Source organism: Schistocerca gregaria, chromosome 5 (assembly GCF_023897955.1).
Source record: "Schistocerca gregaria isolate iqSchGreg1 chromosome 5, iqSchGreg1.2, whole genome shotgun sequence".
In the NCBI taxonomy this organism is placed as follows: domain Eukaryota; kingdom Metazoa; phylum Arthropoda; class Insecta; order Orthoptera; family Acrididae; genus Schistocerca; species Schistocerca gregaria.
In genome coordinates this window covers 353528290-353548208 of record NC_064924.1, presented here as the reverse complement: position 1 = coordinate 353548208, position 19919 = coordinate 353528290, and the positions used below count along the sequence as shown (strand labels likewise).

The window sequence follows — 19919 nt, the reverse complement described above, 5'->3', positions numbered from 1 at the left end:
AGCTTGACTCAATAATAATAATAATAATAACAATAATAATAAAAACAAAACCATTGTGAATTAAGCCTGTCTTGTAAACACGGAGCTTATTTATGTCAATAAGCATTGGAAATACATGGATTTTTTACTTAGCCAAATTTGTGACATCTCCTACACTAGTGTTGTAGTGCCTCAAGAATTTTGGTGTGAATTCTAGAAACACTTGGCCTTCAACTGTATCAAACACCCGATATTTTATGTACAAGTGCGAGAGAGTGAGGACATTTTTATTGATCCACTTGTTTCTATGTGCAGGTCAGAAGTTTGTTATTAGAAGACTGTAAGAAGGGCGAGTCACTGATGATGACAGGTATTTGGCGCCAGTGCCACAGAAGACATGATGAAAACTCAGGGAATAATTATGTAATATTCTTTGATGTGTTAGTGTCTGTGGTGCTTGTAAAAAAGACTGATGAACAATTGAATATAGATTTCTATGCGCATTCATGTATTGGAATCGCTTGAGATTAGAGACTTTTATTATTTTTTTTCACACCTTAGCTCTTCATGAGGCAGGACGCATGTGATGTCCATAAATTATTAGATTGTTACTATGATATTGAACTTGTGTTTTATCAAGTCTGATGTTTAAAGACACCAGTTGGCTTGTCAGAGTTTATGTACTTATGTGAAAAAGAGTAAATGTTGCTTTGTGTTGAGAGATGAAAATATACCAATAATGAACTGAAAGTGTTCCACGAGTACAAAAATCATTTCAAGAATAGAGAAGTAGCTTAATAAATTCTTGTAATCTGCTACAGTCTTTGTAGAAGAAGCTTTAGGGAGATAGACATAGCTGATTATCCAGAGAAGAGAATCGGCTTCACACAATACGTAAGTCAACTGTGAGAGACATGTGAGTCTTGCACCTCAGTACCACACTGTCTTGTGTCATCCGAAAAATGTTAGAACAGGGCGACCGTGACAGAACCCAAAGAAAACAGGTATTTAAAGACAGAAACAGAAACAAGGACTAACAAGATATGAGAACTGTTTCCAGTAATCGTATGGAGTCCAATAAACCAATGGAAGAAAGTTGTGAGTGCAATGCGGTAAAAGATGTGAGAAAGTAATAGTGGAGAAAACTGGAGAGAAGACCTCAACTTTTTGACTAAGAAGATTGGGAGTGGAGGGTAAGCCGTTTTCACACACATACATCACACCAACACCAACGCAGTAACCAGCCACTGACGCAGACTGCACCAGCTGCTCCTCACCAGTGCTGACTCCGAGTCTGCTCACCGCCGACGAGGCTGAGACTCGCCGCCAACGAGGCTGAAACCAACATTCAACATCGCTGGTGCCAGTGTTGTCCACCTGCGCTGATTACACATTTGCTCACCAAGGCAGCTAGAACTCTACGCTCGGTGAGTGAAAACCAATAATTATTTGCTAAAAGTTGAGGTGACGGTTGAATGATAAACTGTTATTATAGTTATTGTACTCAGTGGTGAATTTTCTTTTAGATGATTACTAGGTCTAAGATCAATAAAATTATGGATCACGAACAGTGACAAACTTCAGGACCAGCCATGGTCATGACAGCGAACAGGGACATGCCAGACTGGACTGAAGTGGCAAATTTAATCAAAGGACTAAGTCTAAAGTTAGACTCAGTAAATACTCATTCAAATGCTAGATTAGATGACCAAAGCGCTAAGTTGGATGACCAGAAGGCTGATTCAGCCACTCTAAGAGAAAAATTAGATGCTCAAAGTGAAACCTTGAACAGTCAAGCAGCAAATGTAGTTTTATTAAAGATTTAATTTGACTCTTTAAATAATAAAGTAGAAACTCTGAAGTTAGATTTAAAGAGTGAAATCACTAGTTCTTTGAATACTCTTGTAAATCAACAGTTCACTGACTTTAATCAGAGACAGAATGAAACTTTAAATATTCAAATGAGAAATATAGGTTTGTTGCCTGTCAAAAAAGAGACACAAAGCAAAGAATCTAGTAATCGATGCAGTGGCATAGTTACTTTGGAGACTGAATGTGATATCAAATATAATAATAAAGAACCTGATCTTGATGAAAAATTAGATTCTTGTGAAAGTGTATGTAATGTTAAATTTAATTCTGTAAGACAGGAAATGAATACTTCGAAAGAGAGCACAGATCGACCTAAGGAACTAATATCGATTATTCAATCAAAAATCCCAGGTGTTGCAACATGCGTTGCTAGTTCGTGAGTAAGTAATGTAGGTCGGAATGTCAGGGAAAAATTAACCAACTTAGACATGATAAATGCAAGTAGTCTGGCTGAACCATTTGAGCTAATTATAGATCGAGAAACTTCCGAGAGTATAATTCTGGATATGTTGTGACTGTTGCTTTTTCCAAACCTAATGATACTAACAAGGTTATGGATGACTTGCTTGAAGAATTCAAACTTGTCCATGACAAAGTAGAAAATAGAGTAACTTTACCTAATGTTGTCTTTCCTAGTAAAGTGGTGATTCTTCTGTCGTGGGGAGACCTTCACACAAAATTTAATGAGAATTAATGGTTTGCACTTGCTGAAGTGAGGTTAATGTCAGATCCATGGGATCTGGGCAGAGTCACATCTGTCTCCCAGGAACATTAATGTTATGTGTTAACGGGCAGAGTGAGCACTGAATTCCCTTCAATTCTTCAACTAGTCTGTAATATATTCCTCAATTCTTAAACTATCCTATAATGTTAGTAATTAGGAAACCAGATATGAGTACAAGATTGAGAGCTATTTAAGAGAATCATGGATAAACAGTGATCTCTAAACATGGAATGAAACAAAATAGAATATAGTACTAGTATAAAGATAATATCATGGTACTATTCAAGCAAAATTATATCTAGACAACATAAACTGAACAGAATATTTTATGTGTGTGTAAAATACAGTGTAAAGTGATTAGCTAAACATCTATTTGATTGTAGTGTATAATTTTCTATTTTTATTGAATATTTTATACCTTTTGTGAGACGTAAAGTAAATGGGAGGGTATGTATCACTTTTGGAAGGGGTCGGTAGTGTAAGTACAAGCATGACTAACACTAATCACACACCCCACCTTTCAGACAACCCTTGCAGACAAGTGTAACTGATTCTTCACCATTTGCAGTTCCATAGATGTTGCTAAGATTTTTCTTCAGGGGCTTCAAAGGTGAAGGTGAGAACGTCCATTCTGTAGGAGACATTTAACTTCATACCTCTTCTGGCCTCTCAGTCAAGTACAGGAGAAATAGGGATCCTGGGAAAGGGAGTGGGAATGGTTTTCCTGTCATTGGGGCTATCTTCTTTCTCTTCTTTGTTCTTAGCAACCATTTCTACTTTTTCCTTTCTTACTTCTCATCTGAGTACCGGCCTATCTTTCCCTCTTTCCATATGCATATTCTTCTATCGCTGAAGTCCTTATTTTCTGTGGATTCCAATAACCTTCAACTTATTTCATATACGTAGGCCAAAGTATCAGGATACACAAACACACATCTACATACACACAAAGATATACTTGAACATCTGAGTAGATGCACATATTACATTTTTGATGTGTGATGGTTCTGCATCATTATTGTTTTGTTGCTCTCAAATATATATTTAAATGTATATAAAAACAGGACTATAACAGTCAAAGCAAGTGCCAAGTTAGTCCTTTGAGAAAAGGCACAGTATCTACTGGGAGTTGGTAAATACAGGTAGACATAGCATCAACTTTGTGTAGGTGTTTTACCTGTCTATATAGTGGGAGCGAGGAGTGAAAGAGGCTCTAAGGTATTAGGAGGAGTATTGGAAAGTGGAGCTAAGGTGTAAAGTAGAGTTGTTACTTTACCAGAGAATATTTAAGAATAGTATTCACAAATATGTATTCTAGGGCAATGAACCAGGAGGCCTACTCAAGAAGGATACGGAGGGCACACTCGGCATTTATTGAATGAGAAAAAGGGTAAATAGGCAGACCTATGAAAGGCTGACCTATACTGCGCAGACAGGGGCCCCAAGAAGAGGACTCAACTGTACCACAGGACAAGAATAAGAGAGGGACACACATACCAAAACTGAAGGAGAAAGGGTACTCCTGGGATCAACCCATGTAAGATATAGGTACTGTTCCTGAAGGGAAAAAGGGCAGTATTGTGACAGAAGCTACATGTTTAAAGGGATGAGTCTGGTAGGTTTGAGTTCTATGCATCACTAGCATTTTTAAGTTTTAGATTTACAAGTGTCAAAAGAAGGGAACACTTTTATTCTACCCAGAATTCCTCCAGATTACAATAAGTAATGAATAAGTACATAGTTGGGAAAAGTAGTACATGAAGTAAGAACAAAGCTGTAGAGTATTCATGAGTTATGTACACCTGTAATTTACGATTTGAAGAGGAGTAGAAAACGAAAATTTGGTACTCAAGAATTTTTGGAGACTGAAAACAGCCAACTCCAAATGGATTGAAAGGTAGAGGTTTTATAATTGCGGTAAAATATGCATTGTTATTAGTAGAAGGAGATGTACTGTTAACAGATAAAGAATTATCTTGTGAGATATTACTGTACATAATGAATCTACACCTACATCTGCATGTATACTCTGCAAGCCACACAAAGGTGTGTGGGAGGAGGGCACTTTACGTGCCATTGTCATTACCTTCCTTTCCTGTTCCATTCGTGTATAGTTCGCAGGAAGAACGATTGCCTGAATGCCTCCATGTGCGCTCAAATCTCTCTAATTTTACATTTGTGATCTCCTCGGGGGGTATAAGTAGGGGGAAGCAATATATTCGATACCTCATCCAGAAACGCAATCTCTCGAAACCTAGACAGCAAGCTACACCGCGATGCAGAGTGCCAATCTTGCAAAGTCTGCTACTTGAGTTTGCTTAACATCTCTGTAATGGTATCACTCTTACCAAAGAAACCTGTGAAGAAACAAGCCACTCTTCTTTGGATCTTCTCTATCTCCTATGTCAACCCGACCTGGTATGGATCCCACATTGATGAGCAATACTCAAGTATAGGTCGAACAAGTGTATTATAAGCCACCTCCTTTGTTGATAGACTACATTTTCTAAGGACTCTCCCAATGAATCTCAACCTGGCACCCGCCTTACTAACAATTCATTTTATATGATCATTCCACTTCAAATCATTCCGTACACATACTCCCAGATATTTTACAGAAGTAACTGCTACCAGTATTTGTTCCGCTATCATATAATCACACAATAAAGGATCCTTCTTTCTATGTATTCGCAATACATTACATTTGTCTATGTTAAGGGTCAGTTGCAACTCCCTGCACCAAGTGCCTATCTGCTGCAGATCTTCCTGAATTTCGCTGCGATTTTCTAATGCTGCAACTTCTCTGTATACAACAGCATCATCCGCAGAAAGCCACATGGAACTTCCAACACTATCTACAAGGTTATTTATATATATTGTGACAAGGAATGGTCCCATAACACTCCCCTGTGGCACACCAGAGATTACTTTAATGTCTGTAGATATCTCTCCATTGAGCACAACATGCTGTGTTCTGTTTGCTAAAAACTCTTCAATCCAGCCACACAGCTGGTCTGATATTCCATAGGCTCTTACTTTGTTTATCAGGTGACAGTGCGGAACTGCATCGAATGCCTTCTGGAAGTCAAGGAAAATGGCGTCTACCTGGGAGCCTGTATCTAAGATTTTCTGGGTCTCATGAACAAATAAAGCGAGTTGGGTCTCACACGATCGCTGTTTCTGGAATCCATGTTGATTCTTACAGAGCTGATTCTGGGTTTCCAGAAATGACATGATACGCGAGCAGAAACCATGTTCTAAAATTTTACAACAGATCGATGTCAGAGATATAGGCCTATAGTTTTGCGCATCTGCTTGATGAGCCTTCTTGAAAACTGGAACTACCTGTGTTCTTTTCCAATCATTTGGAACCTTCTGTTCATATAGAGACTTGTGGTACACGGCTGTCAGAAGGGGGCAAGATCTTTTGCGTACTTTGTGTAGAATTGAATTGGTATCCAGTCAGCTCCAGTGGACTTTCCCCTGTTGAGTAATTTCAGTTGCTTCTCTATTCCTTGGACACTTATTTTGATATCATACACTTTTTCGTTTGTGTGAGGTTTTAGAGAAGGAACTGCAGTGTGGTTTTTATCTGTGAAATAGCTTTGGAAAAAGGTGTTTATTATTTCAGCTTTACGTGTTTCATCCTCTGTTTCAATGCCATTATCATCCTAGAGTGTCTGGATTTGCTGTTTCGATCCATTTACTGATTTAATGTTAAGACCAGAACTTCCTAAGATTTTCTGTCAAGTCGGTACATAAAATTTTACTTTTGAATTCACTGAACGCTTCACACATAGCCCTCCTTACACTAACTTTGATATTGTTTAGCTTATGTTTGTCTGAGAGATTTCACGCATAAACCTCCTTATGCTAACTTTGACATTGTTTAGCTTCTGATTGTCTGAGAGACTTTGGCTGCGTTTAAATTTGCATGAAGCTCTCTTTGCTTTTGCAGTAGTTTCCTAACTTTGTTGTTGAACCACGGTGGGTTTTTACTGTCCCTCGCAGTTTTACTTGACATGTACCTGTCTAAACCGCATTTTATGATTGCCTTGAATGTTTTCCATAAACACTCAACATTTTCAGTGTCAGAACAGAAATTTTCATTTTGATCTGTTACGTAGTCTGAAATCTGCCTCCTATTACTCTTGGTAAACAGATAAACCTTCCTCCCTTTTTTTATATTCCTATTTACATCCATATTCAGGGATGCTCCAATGGCCTTATGATCACTGATTCCCTGTTCTGTGCTTACAGAGTCGAAAAGTTCGGGTCTGTTTGTTATAAGTAGGTCCAAGATGTTATCTCCATGAGTCAATTCTCTATTTAATTGCTCAAGGTAATTTTTGGATAGCGCACTCAGTATAATGTCACTCGATGCTCTGTCCCTACCACCCATCCTAAACACCTGAGTGTCCCAGTCTATATCTGGTAAATTGAAATCTCCACCTAAGCCTATAACATACTGAGGAAATTTGTGTGAAATGTATTCCAGATTTTCTCTCAGTTGTTCTGCCAGTAATGCTCTGCTGAGTCGGAAGGTCGGTAAAAGGAGCCAATAATTAACCTACCTCTGTTGATGAGTATTACCTCGACCCATAATAATTCACAGGAACTATCTACTTCTATTTCACTACAGGATAAACTACTGCTAACAGCGACAAAAACACGCCACCGCCAGTTGCGTGTAATCTATCCTTTATAAACACAGTCTGTGCCTTTGTAAAAATTTCGGCAGAATTTATCTCTGGCTTCAGCCAGCTTTCCATACCTATAACGATTTCAGCTTTGGTGCTTTCTGTCAGTGCTTGAAGTTCTAGTACTTTACCAATGCAGCTTCAACAGTTTACTATTACAATACCGATTGCTGCTTCGTCCTCGCATTTCCTGACTTTGCTCCACACCCTTTGAGGCTGTTGCCCTTTCTGTAGTGGCTCAAGCCATCTAAGCTAAAAAACTGCCCAGTCCATGCCACACAACCCCTGCTACCGGTGTAGTCACCTGCTGTGTGTAGTGGACTCCTGACCTATCCAGCAGAACCCAAAACCCCACCACCCTATGCCGCAAGTCGAGGAATCTGCAGCCCACATGGTCGCAGAACCGTCTTAGCCACCGATTCAAACTCTCCACTCAGCTCTGTACCAAAAGTCTGCAGTCAGTCCTGTCGATAATGGTGCAGATGGTGAGCTCTGCTTTTATCCTGCTAGCAAGATAGCCACTGGAAGCCAGAGAGGATTTCCTCCGATCCATAGTGACACACATCATTGGAACTGACATGAGCAACCACCACAAGAAATTCAGTGTAAATTCTAGAAACACTTGGCCTTCAACCATATCGAACACCCAATATTTTATGCACAAGTGCGAGAGAGTGAGAACATTTCTACCGATCCACTTGTTTCTATGTGCAGGTCAGAAGTTTGTTATTAGAAGACTGTAAGAAGGGTGAGTCACTGATGATGCCAGGTATTTGGCGTCAGTGCCACAGAAGACATGATGAAAACTCAGGGAATAATTATGTAATATTCTTTGATGTGTTAATGTCTGTGTTGCTTGTAAAAAAGACTGATGAACAATTGAATATAGATTTCTATGCACATTCATGTATTGGACTCGCTTGATATTAGAGACCCTTTTTTTTCATACCTTAGATCTGCATGAGGCAGGATGCATGAGATGTCCATAAATTACTGGATTATTATTATGATATTGAACTTGTGTTTTATCGAGTCTGATGTTTTAAGACACCAGTTGGCTTGTCAGAGTTTACTTACTTATGAGAAAAAGAGTAAATGTTGCTTTGTGTTGATAGATGAAAATATACCAAGAATGAACTGAAAGAACTGAAAGAATCGGTTGCACACAATACGAGAAGTCAACTGCGAGAGACGTATGAGTCTTGCACCTCAGAACCACACTGTCTAGTGTCCTCCAAAAAACATTAGAGTGTGCTAAAGATGAACACTGTAGCAAAAGTTTATCCCAGCAAAATTCATGTAGCCTCAATAAACAGAGCCCTCTTGTTTGCTGCATTGGTTTTGCTGAGATGTAATATCTTCTTGTATTGATCTTTTATATATTCATCATGTATACCATAGAGTAAGCTGCATGACATCCCCTAAACTAATTCATTTAATTTAAAAGACATGTAAAATACAAAATTTATGTAATAATATGTATTTATATGTACCTAACTATTTAGTATTAACTGGTGCCAACAGTGCTGTAAGCTAAGTTAGGAACGTTTTGGTAAAAAATGTGTTTGCAAACACTTATACAATTTAAATAATACATACATATGACTAAAGACATTTTAAAATACTGTATGTATTAATTATTCATTCCATACCATATTCAATGGTGTCTGTGGTATCATTGTCTTCAGAGGTGCAAATTGGTCATAACCAAATACTCCTTCATGTATGAACCGAAGTCCATCAGGCACATACCGCTCAAATAATTCATTCAGAGCCAATTTTTGTTTTGCGTCTGTCCTCATTGACAACCAGCGTGACCAGTATGGTTGGTAACCAAGATTTTTTGGGTCCACGTAAACCATACCAGCACGTGACACAGTTGCTGGGGATGCATACTGAAGATCTCCCACCTGCAATAATTCTCAAAAATGAAGAGTACGAATTGCAAAATTAGTAGTACATAATAATGCAATAACTAATGCTTGCAATTTACAGTACATACATCAATGAACATTCAATAAAATTTCACCTTACATATATGAACTCACTATTGACTCTTTCTGTGGTAACCCCTATATCTCTACAGTATCTCAATAATCCAATGGAAAATTATGTTGTAACTTTTGCACCCATATCCAGTAGCAATAGGTATGAGTTTGCAGCTAATCTCACACCACTGATTGTGATACTAGTGTGAGACCTTATCATGTCTCTAGGGCAAACACTCTGGTTGTAGTTTGCAAATAAAGGAAGAAAGTAATACTTGGGTTTAACATCCAATCAAAGATAACATCACCAGAGATGGAGAACAAGCTGAAACTGGGGAAGAATGGTGAAGTACACCAGCTGTGATCTTTCAAAGCAAAACTCCTGTCAGCCACCTCAAGTGATTTTGAAATAACAAGGTTCACCTAAGTCAGATGGTTTGATTAGGATTTGAATCACTGTCCTCCAGTGTATGAGTCCAGTAACTTTCCACTACGTAATACCACTCAGCCGCAAATGAGAAGGATAGCTTCACATCCTCCAGCACATGCCATGTTTATTTTAAATGGCACTGGGATGTTCTTGCTGTCCTACTTTATCTAATCCTCACTACAGACTTGCATACTCATTGGCTTCTAGTTAGCTACATGTTTCATTGGTCAATCTCATGGTAACCATTATGTTGTGGAACGTGTCAAGTGCATAAGAAATGCAGACATGAACCAAGATTTTTTTTTCTATCTGTTTTTTTTTAAAAAAAAAAAGCTAAAAATTTTTACTACTTACCCCCTTCCCTTAAATGGCACAAAATGCATATGTATATAAAAACAAAGATGATGTGACTTACCAAACAAAAGTGCTGGCAGGTTGATAGACACAAAAACAAACACAAACATACACGCAAAATTCAAGCTTTCGCAACCAACGGTTGCTTCATCAGGAAAGGGGAAGGAGAGTGAAAGACGAAAGGATGTGGGTTTTAAGGGAGAGGGTAAGGAGTCATTCCAATCCCAGAAGCGGAAAGACTTACCTTAGGGGGAAAAAAGGACAGATATACACTCGCACACACACATATATCCATGCGCAGACAATGTCTGCTTGTGTCTGTGTATGTGCAGATGGATATGTGTGTGTGTGTGTGTGTGTGTGTGTGTGTGTGTGTGTGTGTGTGTGTTTGTGTGTGTGTGTGTGAGTGCGAGTGTATACCTGTCCTTTTCCCCCCCCTAAGGTAAGTCTTTCCGCACCTGGGATTGGAACGACTCCTTACCCTCTCCCTTAAAACCCACATCCTTTCGTCTTTCCCTCTCCTTCCCTCTTTCCTGATGAAGCAACCGTTGGTTGCAAAAGCTGGAATTTTGTGTGTATGTTTGTGTGTCTATCAATCTGCCAGCACTTTCGTAAGATGATGTGACTGACCAAATAAAAGTGCTGGCAGGTCGATAGACACACAAACAAACACAAACATACACACAAAATTCGAGCTTTCGCACTAGGTCCTCTGCTGCCTTCACTACTTCATTATACAAAACTACCCATTCTTCTTCTACTGTATTTCTTTCCCCCATTCCTATCCATTGTTCCCTTATGCTCTCCCCGAAACTTTGTACAGCCTCTGGTTCTTTCAGTTTATCCAGGTCTCATCTCCTTAAATTCCCACATTTTTGCAGTTCAAAATAACCAATGGCAGCTGCAATACATGCTACCAGTCTGGTACAGAAAGACTGCAGCACACATGCTAGCATTTCAGATGAGATGTCTGAGCAGGATGGAGTACTATGTCATTGTATACAATCATGTTTAGTTGGTACATCATTTAGACAGCAACTTTCAGCTTTTCCCACAGAAGGAAGTCTACAGGTGTCACATCCAGGGGATTGGGCTGGCCAAGGTAAGATCCATTGCGTCCAACCCAACAACCTGGAAATAATTAATGAAGACATTCTGTAGTACTTCATGCACTATGGGCTGGACAGCTATTATGCTGGGACCACCAGTTCCTTCTAGTCTGCAGAGGAATGTTTTCTAGCATCTGTGGAGGGCTGTGGTGTGCATTCAGTGTACCATCTACAATAATAGGGTCTATCAGCTGTTGGTTCATTATCCCACACTCCACGAGCACTGACATTCCATCTGACAAAGCCAACTGGTATTGCCTACAGACCAACAATGCATGTTTTAGCAGTTTACCTGGCAATTATTGGTAAATGTGGTGTCATTACTAAACAAGATAAATGATACATGTGGAGTATCCCGTCTTAATGCCCAAGTGCAGAAGTTAACATGATTCTCATAACCATTTCCATGCAGCTCCTGATGAAGAGAGATTTGACAGGAATGGAACATATGTCTATGGAGAATGCATAGGACACTTGCTTGATGTATGGCACTTCCTCACGTCATTGGGTGGGAGCTAACATGCTGATCAACTGCAACAGTAGCAAGAACATTAATTTTACCCTCTTTTGTGTCATCACTTGTTTTCTACTACTATGTTGTCTAGGTGATAGACAACCACTTTCAAATAACTGGTTGAAGAGGTTGATAAATAATTGCCCAGATATTTGACACATATTGGGACATCTCATGGCATACACCATAAAACAACAAACTGCTGAAATGGCAAAAACTGAACAAAGTTCCAGTGCCCAATGGAATCTCAGTCAGATGCTGTATCGAATTTGCAGATGAGTTAGCCCCTCTGATAACTATAATCTATTATAGAGCCCTCAAAATGAACAACTGTGCACAGTTCTTGGAAAAAGGCACAGGTCAGATCTGTCTACAAGAAGGGTAATAGAAGTGATCCACAAAACTACCATTCAACATTCTTGACATCCATTTATAGGAGAATATTAGAACATATTCTGAGCTCAAACATAATGAGGTACCGTGAACAGAATGACATCCTCAATGCCAACAAGCACGAATTTTGAAAACATCGATCATGTGAAACCTAACTCGCACTTTCCTCACGACATACAAAAAGCCTGTGATCAAGGCAATCAGGTAGATGTTGGATTTCTTGATTTCCGAAAAGCATTTGACTCAGTGCCACATGTACCCTTACTGTCAAGAGTACTATCATACGCAGTTTCAACTGAAATTTGCGACTGGACTGAGGACTTTTTGGTATGAAGGGTTCAGCATGTTATCTTGAACAGAGAATCATTGTTCAATGTAGAAGTAACTTCAGGTGTGTGCCAGGAGAGTGTTTTCAGACCCTTGCTGTTGATGTTGTATATTAATGACCTTCCAGACAATATTAGTAGTAAAATAAGGATTTCTGCAGATAATGCTGTTATCTATAATGAAGTAGTATCTGAAAGACTCTGCATAAATATTCAGTCAGATCTTGGTAAGATTTCAAAATGGTGCAAAGATTGGCAACTTGTTTAAAATTTTCAGAAATGTAAAATTGTGTGCTTCACAAAACAAAAACAAAAAAAAACATAGTAATCTAAGACTGAAATATCAATGAGTCACTGCTGGAAACAGCCAACTTATACAAATGTCTGGGTTAACTTTTTGTAGGGATATGAAATGGAATTCACACATAGGTTCAGTCGGGGGTAAAGCAGGTGGTAGATATTGCATTATTGGTAGAATACTGGGGTAATGCAATCAGTCTACAAAAGAGATTTCTTACTAATAACTCATCCAACCAGTTCTAGAATATTGCTCAAGTGTGTGGGACACATACCAGGCAGGGCTAACAGGAGAGAAAGCGCAGCACAAATGGTCACTGGTTTGTTTGATCCACAGGAGAGTGTCACAGAGGTACTGAAGGAACTGAACTAGAAGATTCTTGAAGATAGACATGAACTATTATGAGAAAGCCTATTAATAAATTTTCAAGAACCAGCTTTAAATGATATGCTACAACCCCACACTTATTCCTCACATAGGTATCATTCAAGATAGGATTTGAATTATTACTGCACACATGGGGGCAGTCAAACATGAATTTTTCTCATGCTCCACGCATTAATGGAACAGGAAGAAACTCTAACTGGTAAAATGGTGCGTACCTGCTGCTATGCACCTCACTGTGGTTTTCTGAGTATAGATGTTGATGTAGATCTAGGAACTGCATTCTTCCTCACTCTGCATACATTATGAGCATGTCAGCTATTTCTGCATTGGTAAATCTGAGCTCTTTATGTTCATACAAGTGGTTCTCTTATCTCCAAAGGTCTCTTTAATTTTCCTGTAGGCAGTATCTATCTTACCCCTAGTGAGATAAGCCTCTACATCCTTACATTTGTCCTCTAGCCATCCCTGCTTAGCGATTTTGCACTTCCTATCGATCTCATTTTTGAGACGTCTGTATTCCTTTTTGCCTGCTTCATTTACTGCATTTTTATATTTTCTCCTTTCATCAATTAAATTCAATATCTCTTCTGTTACCCAAGGATTTCTACTAGCCCTCGTCTTTTTACCTACTTGATCCTCTGCTGCCTTCACTACTTCATCCCTCAAAGCTACCCATTCTTCTTCTACTGTGTTTCTTTCCCCCATTCCTGTCAATTGCTCCCTTATGCTCTCCCTGAAACTCTGTACAACCCCTGGTTCTTTCAGTTTATCCAGGTCCCATCTCCTTAAATTTCCACCTTTTTGCAGTTTCTTCAGTTTTAATCTACAGGTCATAACCAATAGATTGTGGTCAGAGTCCACATCTGCCCCTGACAGATAAGATTAGACAAAAAACTGCAAACTGAAGGTGCAACAACACTACTGGAGGCTTTTAGAATGACAAGTTAGTTTTAGAGATTCCAAAACATATGACTCTGGGTGCACTTGCTTTTAGTCAGTATCCACTACATGATCTGGCTTTCTTTAGAATGATACTCACTACAAACATTTGTCTGTCTGAGGATAGAATGTGAGTTTGGTCTGCAAAAATCATAGTTTAACTACTTGGGGAACCAGGGGGAAAGGTGGGCAGTAGAAACAGCTGATCTCCAACTTCTCACAGAGTACATAACTGTAGTCAAGTAATAATGTGATGGGTGCATGGTACATACTCTAAATACCAATAAGAATAAAAAAAAGACAGTCAGTGGATATAAGTAATGAACATGATGATGGTGATAATTGCTGTTTGATGGTACCAAGCTGCACAGCAATCAGTCCCTTCATTGACTGAATGTATGAAGTATTGTTGATGATATGAAAGGAAAAGATGATTCCAGAATTCCACTTGCACTTGACTGCAAAAGGCAAAGATCCCGAGTTTGGGTCTTGGTCTGGCACACAGTTCTATTTTACCAGGAAGTTTCAGAAAAGATGTTTGTTTTCCAGTCCAGGAGAACACTTGCAAGGATGTTGAAGCAGATCTGATGTCTAAACTGAGAAGTAGGTGGCTGGCTTTCAGATGTTTTGTGGCAGTAGCACAGTAAGAAGGAGGAGAAGTGGAGGAGAAGTTAAACTGGCTGCTGGCTGCTCCAGGCTGAGGTGCATGGACAGGGGGGTGGGGGAGGGTTGCCTTCAATGACCATCCACTATATCAACACAGAGATGGAGAAGCTTATGGTTTTTCACTTGCTTGTTCCCCATGGATTTGATAATGTATGCATTTGACACATCTTCTCTTCCACTTCTTCCTCCTGCTGTCTCTCTGTCCACTTCATCAGCACATCTCTATCTATCCATCTCCTCCTCTCATCTCCCTCTGCCTATTCATTACCTTCTCCTCCCCACCCTCACTCTGACCATTTCCTCCACCTCCATTCTCCAACCATCTCTTCCTCCCCTTCCCTCTGTCCATATATTCTTCCCCTCTTTCTGTACATCTCCTCCTACTCCACTCTTCTCCACCAGCATAGTACCCCTCCATAGCTTCCACCTGCCTCCTGTATCTTCCACTCCTCCCCACCTCTCTGTCCATTTCCTCCTCCACCCTCTCTCTGTACATCTCTTCCTCCCTTCTCTCTCTGTCAATTTCCGCATTCCCTCACAGTCATCTCCTCCTTACTCTCACTGACAATCTCATACTCTCCTCTCTCACTGTCCATTTCCTCCTCCTCCTTTCTGTGTCCAACTCATTCTCCAACCTCTCCTAACTTGCACCTCCTCCTACCCTCTCTGCTCAATCATGTCCATCCACACATGTAGCCCATGCAAAGAATTCCGATACTCCCTGCACAACATGTATTCTTCCCTCTCTCTCTCTCTCTCTCTCTCTCTCTCTCTCTCTCTCTCTCTCTCTCTCTCTCTCTGTCCATTTCCTCCACTCCCATCTCTCTGTCCATCACCTCCTTCTCCTTTTCTGTCTCTCCATCTCCTCCTTCCATTTCTCTGTCCATCTAATTTTCTATCCTAATTCTCCACCTCCCTCTCTCTGTTCAGCAGTGTCCACTGACACACATAGTCCCTGAAAGGCATGTCGATACTACCTGCATGATACACCTGTCATACATGGCAACTCACATGTCAGGGATAGAAAAACATTTTTATGCCAATATTTCCACTCCTGTAGGAGCTATGAGGTTCTAACCCCTACACTCAGCATCTCAGCTATATGTAAGTAGCAACTTCCCTTTTCATAATATTGTTACATTCTGTCCTGGATTTTCCGTTGTTTGAAATATGACTATAGTATCAATGAGTCTCATCTGGAATCTGTCAGCTCATACAAATAGCTACACATAACACTTTGTAGGTATATGAGTTGGAGTGATAACACAGGCTCAGTTGTACATAAAGCAGGTGACAAACTTCGGTTTATTGGTACAATACTAGGGAAGTGCAATCACTCCACAAAGGAGATTTCTTACAAATCAATCCTGTGATCCATCCTAGAATACAGCTCAAGTGTGTGGACCTCATACTATATAGGACAAACAGGGGATATTGAAAATATACAGTGAAGGGCAACACAAATGGTTACAGGTTTAAATAATCTACGGGACAGTGTCGCAGAGATACTGAAGAAACTGAATGGGCAGATGTAGGAGTATAGAATTTTTGCATAGTTCAACTCAGGTCTTTTCTCTCTAGATGTGTAGGTACTAATTCATTTCTCCTGTGCCCCATATGTAAATGGAATTGGAGAAAGCCATAAAATCTGATCAGTTGGATGTACCTTTGGTCATGCACTTCACAATGGTTTGCAGAGTAGATGTAGGTATATGGTTGCCTGCCAGGGAGACACATATCCACAATGGGGTAACTCCATTTCTTTGGGAATAACATCATAATTGCACCTGGTGTGGACAAATGGGTAGCCTGCATACCAAGATTTTGGTATCCCAAAAGTTCTCTGATAGGTCATCCATGGAGCTATGGTTTCTTTAATTGGTCTCAATTTTTGGGTGCTATTGTGGTTTATGGAATGAGAAGCCATGTTTTTTTAAGGTACCTTAGTTGGGAAAGTATGTGAGTGATGAGCATTCTGATGTCTAGCAGTTCTCTTTTGTAGACTGTTTGGCTTTTTAATTAGCCAGTTCATTTCCTGTTATGTTCACATAGCACTCAAATGAAGTGACATAGAGCCGGTGCAGTGAAACTGTGCTACTTTGTTCCAGATGTTGTATGCAACTACATTACATGCATAACAGCTCATCGAACTGCAGCATATTTTTTAGTGGCACAAGATCAAGTTCAGTAGCAAACATATGAGATTGTTGCTTTGATTCACTAATGGGTTGGAAGCTGGCAGAGAAAAATACAAGATGCCACAACTTCCCTTCAGGAGAAAAATTGTTTAGTATTGCCAATAGACACACATAAAAGTGATGTCATTGTCCAAACTTTGGGAATTATTAGTAGCTTCGTAAAGAAGGAAAGAAGAATAGAGTGAGGAAGATTGAAAAAGGAAAAGTACGTCACTCAGATTCCAGAATTAGAGGGACCCATCTGTAGAGGAACATAAGACGTGCTAAGAGAAACTGATTGTATCTTCCAGATTGCCTGGAGTGACTTATGGACATCACAAGAAAGGCTTACATCAGGATAGCTGAGCATGGGTTTGAACCATCATCCTCCTCAATGTGAGTTCAGAGTGTTAACCACTGTGCCACATTGCTCAGTGAGGACACTCTATTTGACAAATTATATCTCTCCCACAGATGATTTATGACTAAAACAGCTACAATGGGCTTGTTAATTTTTGCTGTGAATACCCAACAATTTGAAGCTACAGGAGCTGATTAATTGGGTACTATGCTCACTCGTGGTAAGTTCCAAAGCTATAACCTAGCAATCATACACCACTTCCCGCAATAAAATGTCCAACAAGATGATAAGGATTATTGCAACAGCAACTGATAATTTGATTCTACATTCAACTGTACTTCATGAAACCAATGTGGGCCAAAAAAATAAATAGTTCATGTGAAAGTGGTGATCAAATGGTAGAAATAAAGCAGCCCCATTGATGAGTTTCACAGAATTACAAGTGCAGACTCAGTTATATTATTTAGAGAGTAATTATAAGATGAAAAATTGAAAGAAGTTGACAAACAACACACAGCAGATGAAAAATTTCATTATTTACTAAAAACTCTTATAGAATACTATGAACTAAATTTACTTTTACATCAATAAAGGACCAATTACAATGGAAACCAAGAGAAAGGTAGCTAGTTTCTGGGACCAAAGAAACTTGTGTCAGGAAGAGAGAGCTTTATTTAGTGCAAATGATTAGCTCTAATTGCTGTGTCATCCAAACAAGACACAGCCACAGCAAAAGGACCACAAGCACAAAGATGTGAGCTGGTGCCACTGTTAGACCCGCCACCTGTGCAAGATACACCAGCACCATGGGCGTCTTGGAGGGTGAAGGTATCAACTTCCAATGAAGGACAACAATGGACAAAAGCCTACTCAGCAGATAGAAGAGCAGCTCTTGCCCACATGGTTATAGATCATCATCTAGGACTGGCTTAGACAGGGAATGTCATATAGTGAACTCTTAGAAGTGAACAGACAGTTGTTGCAAACTGCATTTGCTATTCTACTGTGAAATTTACCTATGATTACTTGCATTTAGACACTGAGGTCCTTTTTTGTCTTATATTTCATGCAGTGTAGCAGACTTCTTTAAGCAACTAGCCACAAAGATAAGTAAACCTTTTTAACTCATTTGTGTGACTCTCCTACTAATTTCTTGGAGTGTGGTAGAACCTTCGTTCTCCTATCCTGTTGCATGACCCTGAGGCACAACTATGTAATAGTGGCAGGAAGAAATTATCTTAACAGTGTACTGCATCAGAAGCCATTTTACAAACTCACAAACTTGGCCTACCATAAGAACAGTAGCATCTAGGCCTCCACAGCAGTAGTGACAGGGTCATTACAAGCAAAGAACAAATAAAGACAGTTACCTTTATTAGGCTTGATATGAATAAACTTGATTAAGCTGACTATGTTTAACTCCCTGATGACAACATCTACAAAACAGATCATGTTAGTTCAAATAATTGGTAATTAAATTCAATGAACTCTCCCTAACAGTAGCTGAAAACACAGAGTCAAAAAGGGCTACTGGATGCTGAACCAGTACACTTACTTAGGCAGACTTTGTGTACATCACCAGCAGACACCATCAGCCATCAATCAAAGGGCTCACAAAAATTCTTAAGACACTGAAAAGCAGTAAATCTTGATACGATGGTTTTTCTAGCAAGTACTAAAATCTTGTGCTGAGTTGATAGAACCCCTGGGCCACCCACAGGTTTTCATGTCAGTAGGTGGAAAACATTTTCCCCATGCTTATGATTTAGAAATTTTGAGGAAATTGATATCTGATCATCATTTTCTCCTATTGAATTCTACAGACCACTTTTAGTAACTGTTCAGTGTTACAGATAACAAAGAAATGGTATAATTATGGTAAATGTTTTTACATCCCCTGATTCTACATTTTTCCACAATTTACTTTGTTTTCATGAAATTAATAATTTTGTATAGAATACATTTCTCACATTATGTGGTTCTGAATCACTATCACAAGCTTCCACATTGGTTTTCAGATTGGTTAATGTGAAAACTAAAATGTTCTTACTCTCTCTCTCTCTCTCTCTCTCTCTCTCTCTCTCTCTCTCTCACACACACACACACACACACACACACACAAACACACACACACACACACACACACACACACACACACACACACACACAACCTGTAATATAATGCATCACATACAATTGCCCAGTTTGTATCAGAATTTAAATCAATTTGGATTCTGTACCTAAAAACAAAGATGATGTGACTTACCAAACAAAAGTGCTGGCAGATCGATAGACACACAAACAAACACAAACACTGGATTCTATTAGAAATACAGGTAGCATTTTTAGGAGCACTTAAAAAAATTTTCTTCAATGTTTCATCAACTGTCTGAATTCTAGACTGCAATAAATCATCAAAACCAGCATTTAAATTTGTTTTTACTCTTAAAGGTAAGAAAAATACACTAGAAGCAACTGATTTCAGCTTAGCTCAACTAGTCTGTATAATTTTCACAGGATTCTCATTTGAAACTGGTGAATAGATTGCTTATGAATGTGCCGTGATGACTACCATGGATTACAACAGGTGGCCATAAAAGCACACAAATCACAAAGAGTACTTTAAGCTGCTTTGGAATAAACCAACAATGGGCATACTGTCAACAAGTGCAATCAAAATGTCCTCTTTACGCTATCTACAT

General features: G+C 39.3%; 1 protein-coding gene across 1 annotated transcript in view; it reads right to left on the bottom strand.

Moving 5' to 3' along the window:
* Window positions 1-19919, bottom strand: part of LOC126273341 (dynein axonemal heavy chain 10) — a 1458287-nt gene that overhangs the window by 521653 nt on the left and 916715 nt on the right. The window contains exon 117 of the mRNA XM_049976887.1: window positions 8928-9185. Coding sequence (XP_049832844.1) covers window positions 8928-9185 — 258 coding nt within the window. The remainder of the gene's footprint in view (window positions 1-8927; window positions 9186-19919) is intronic.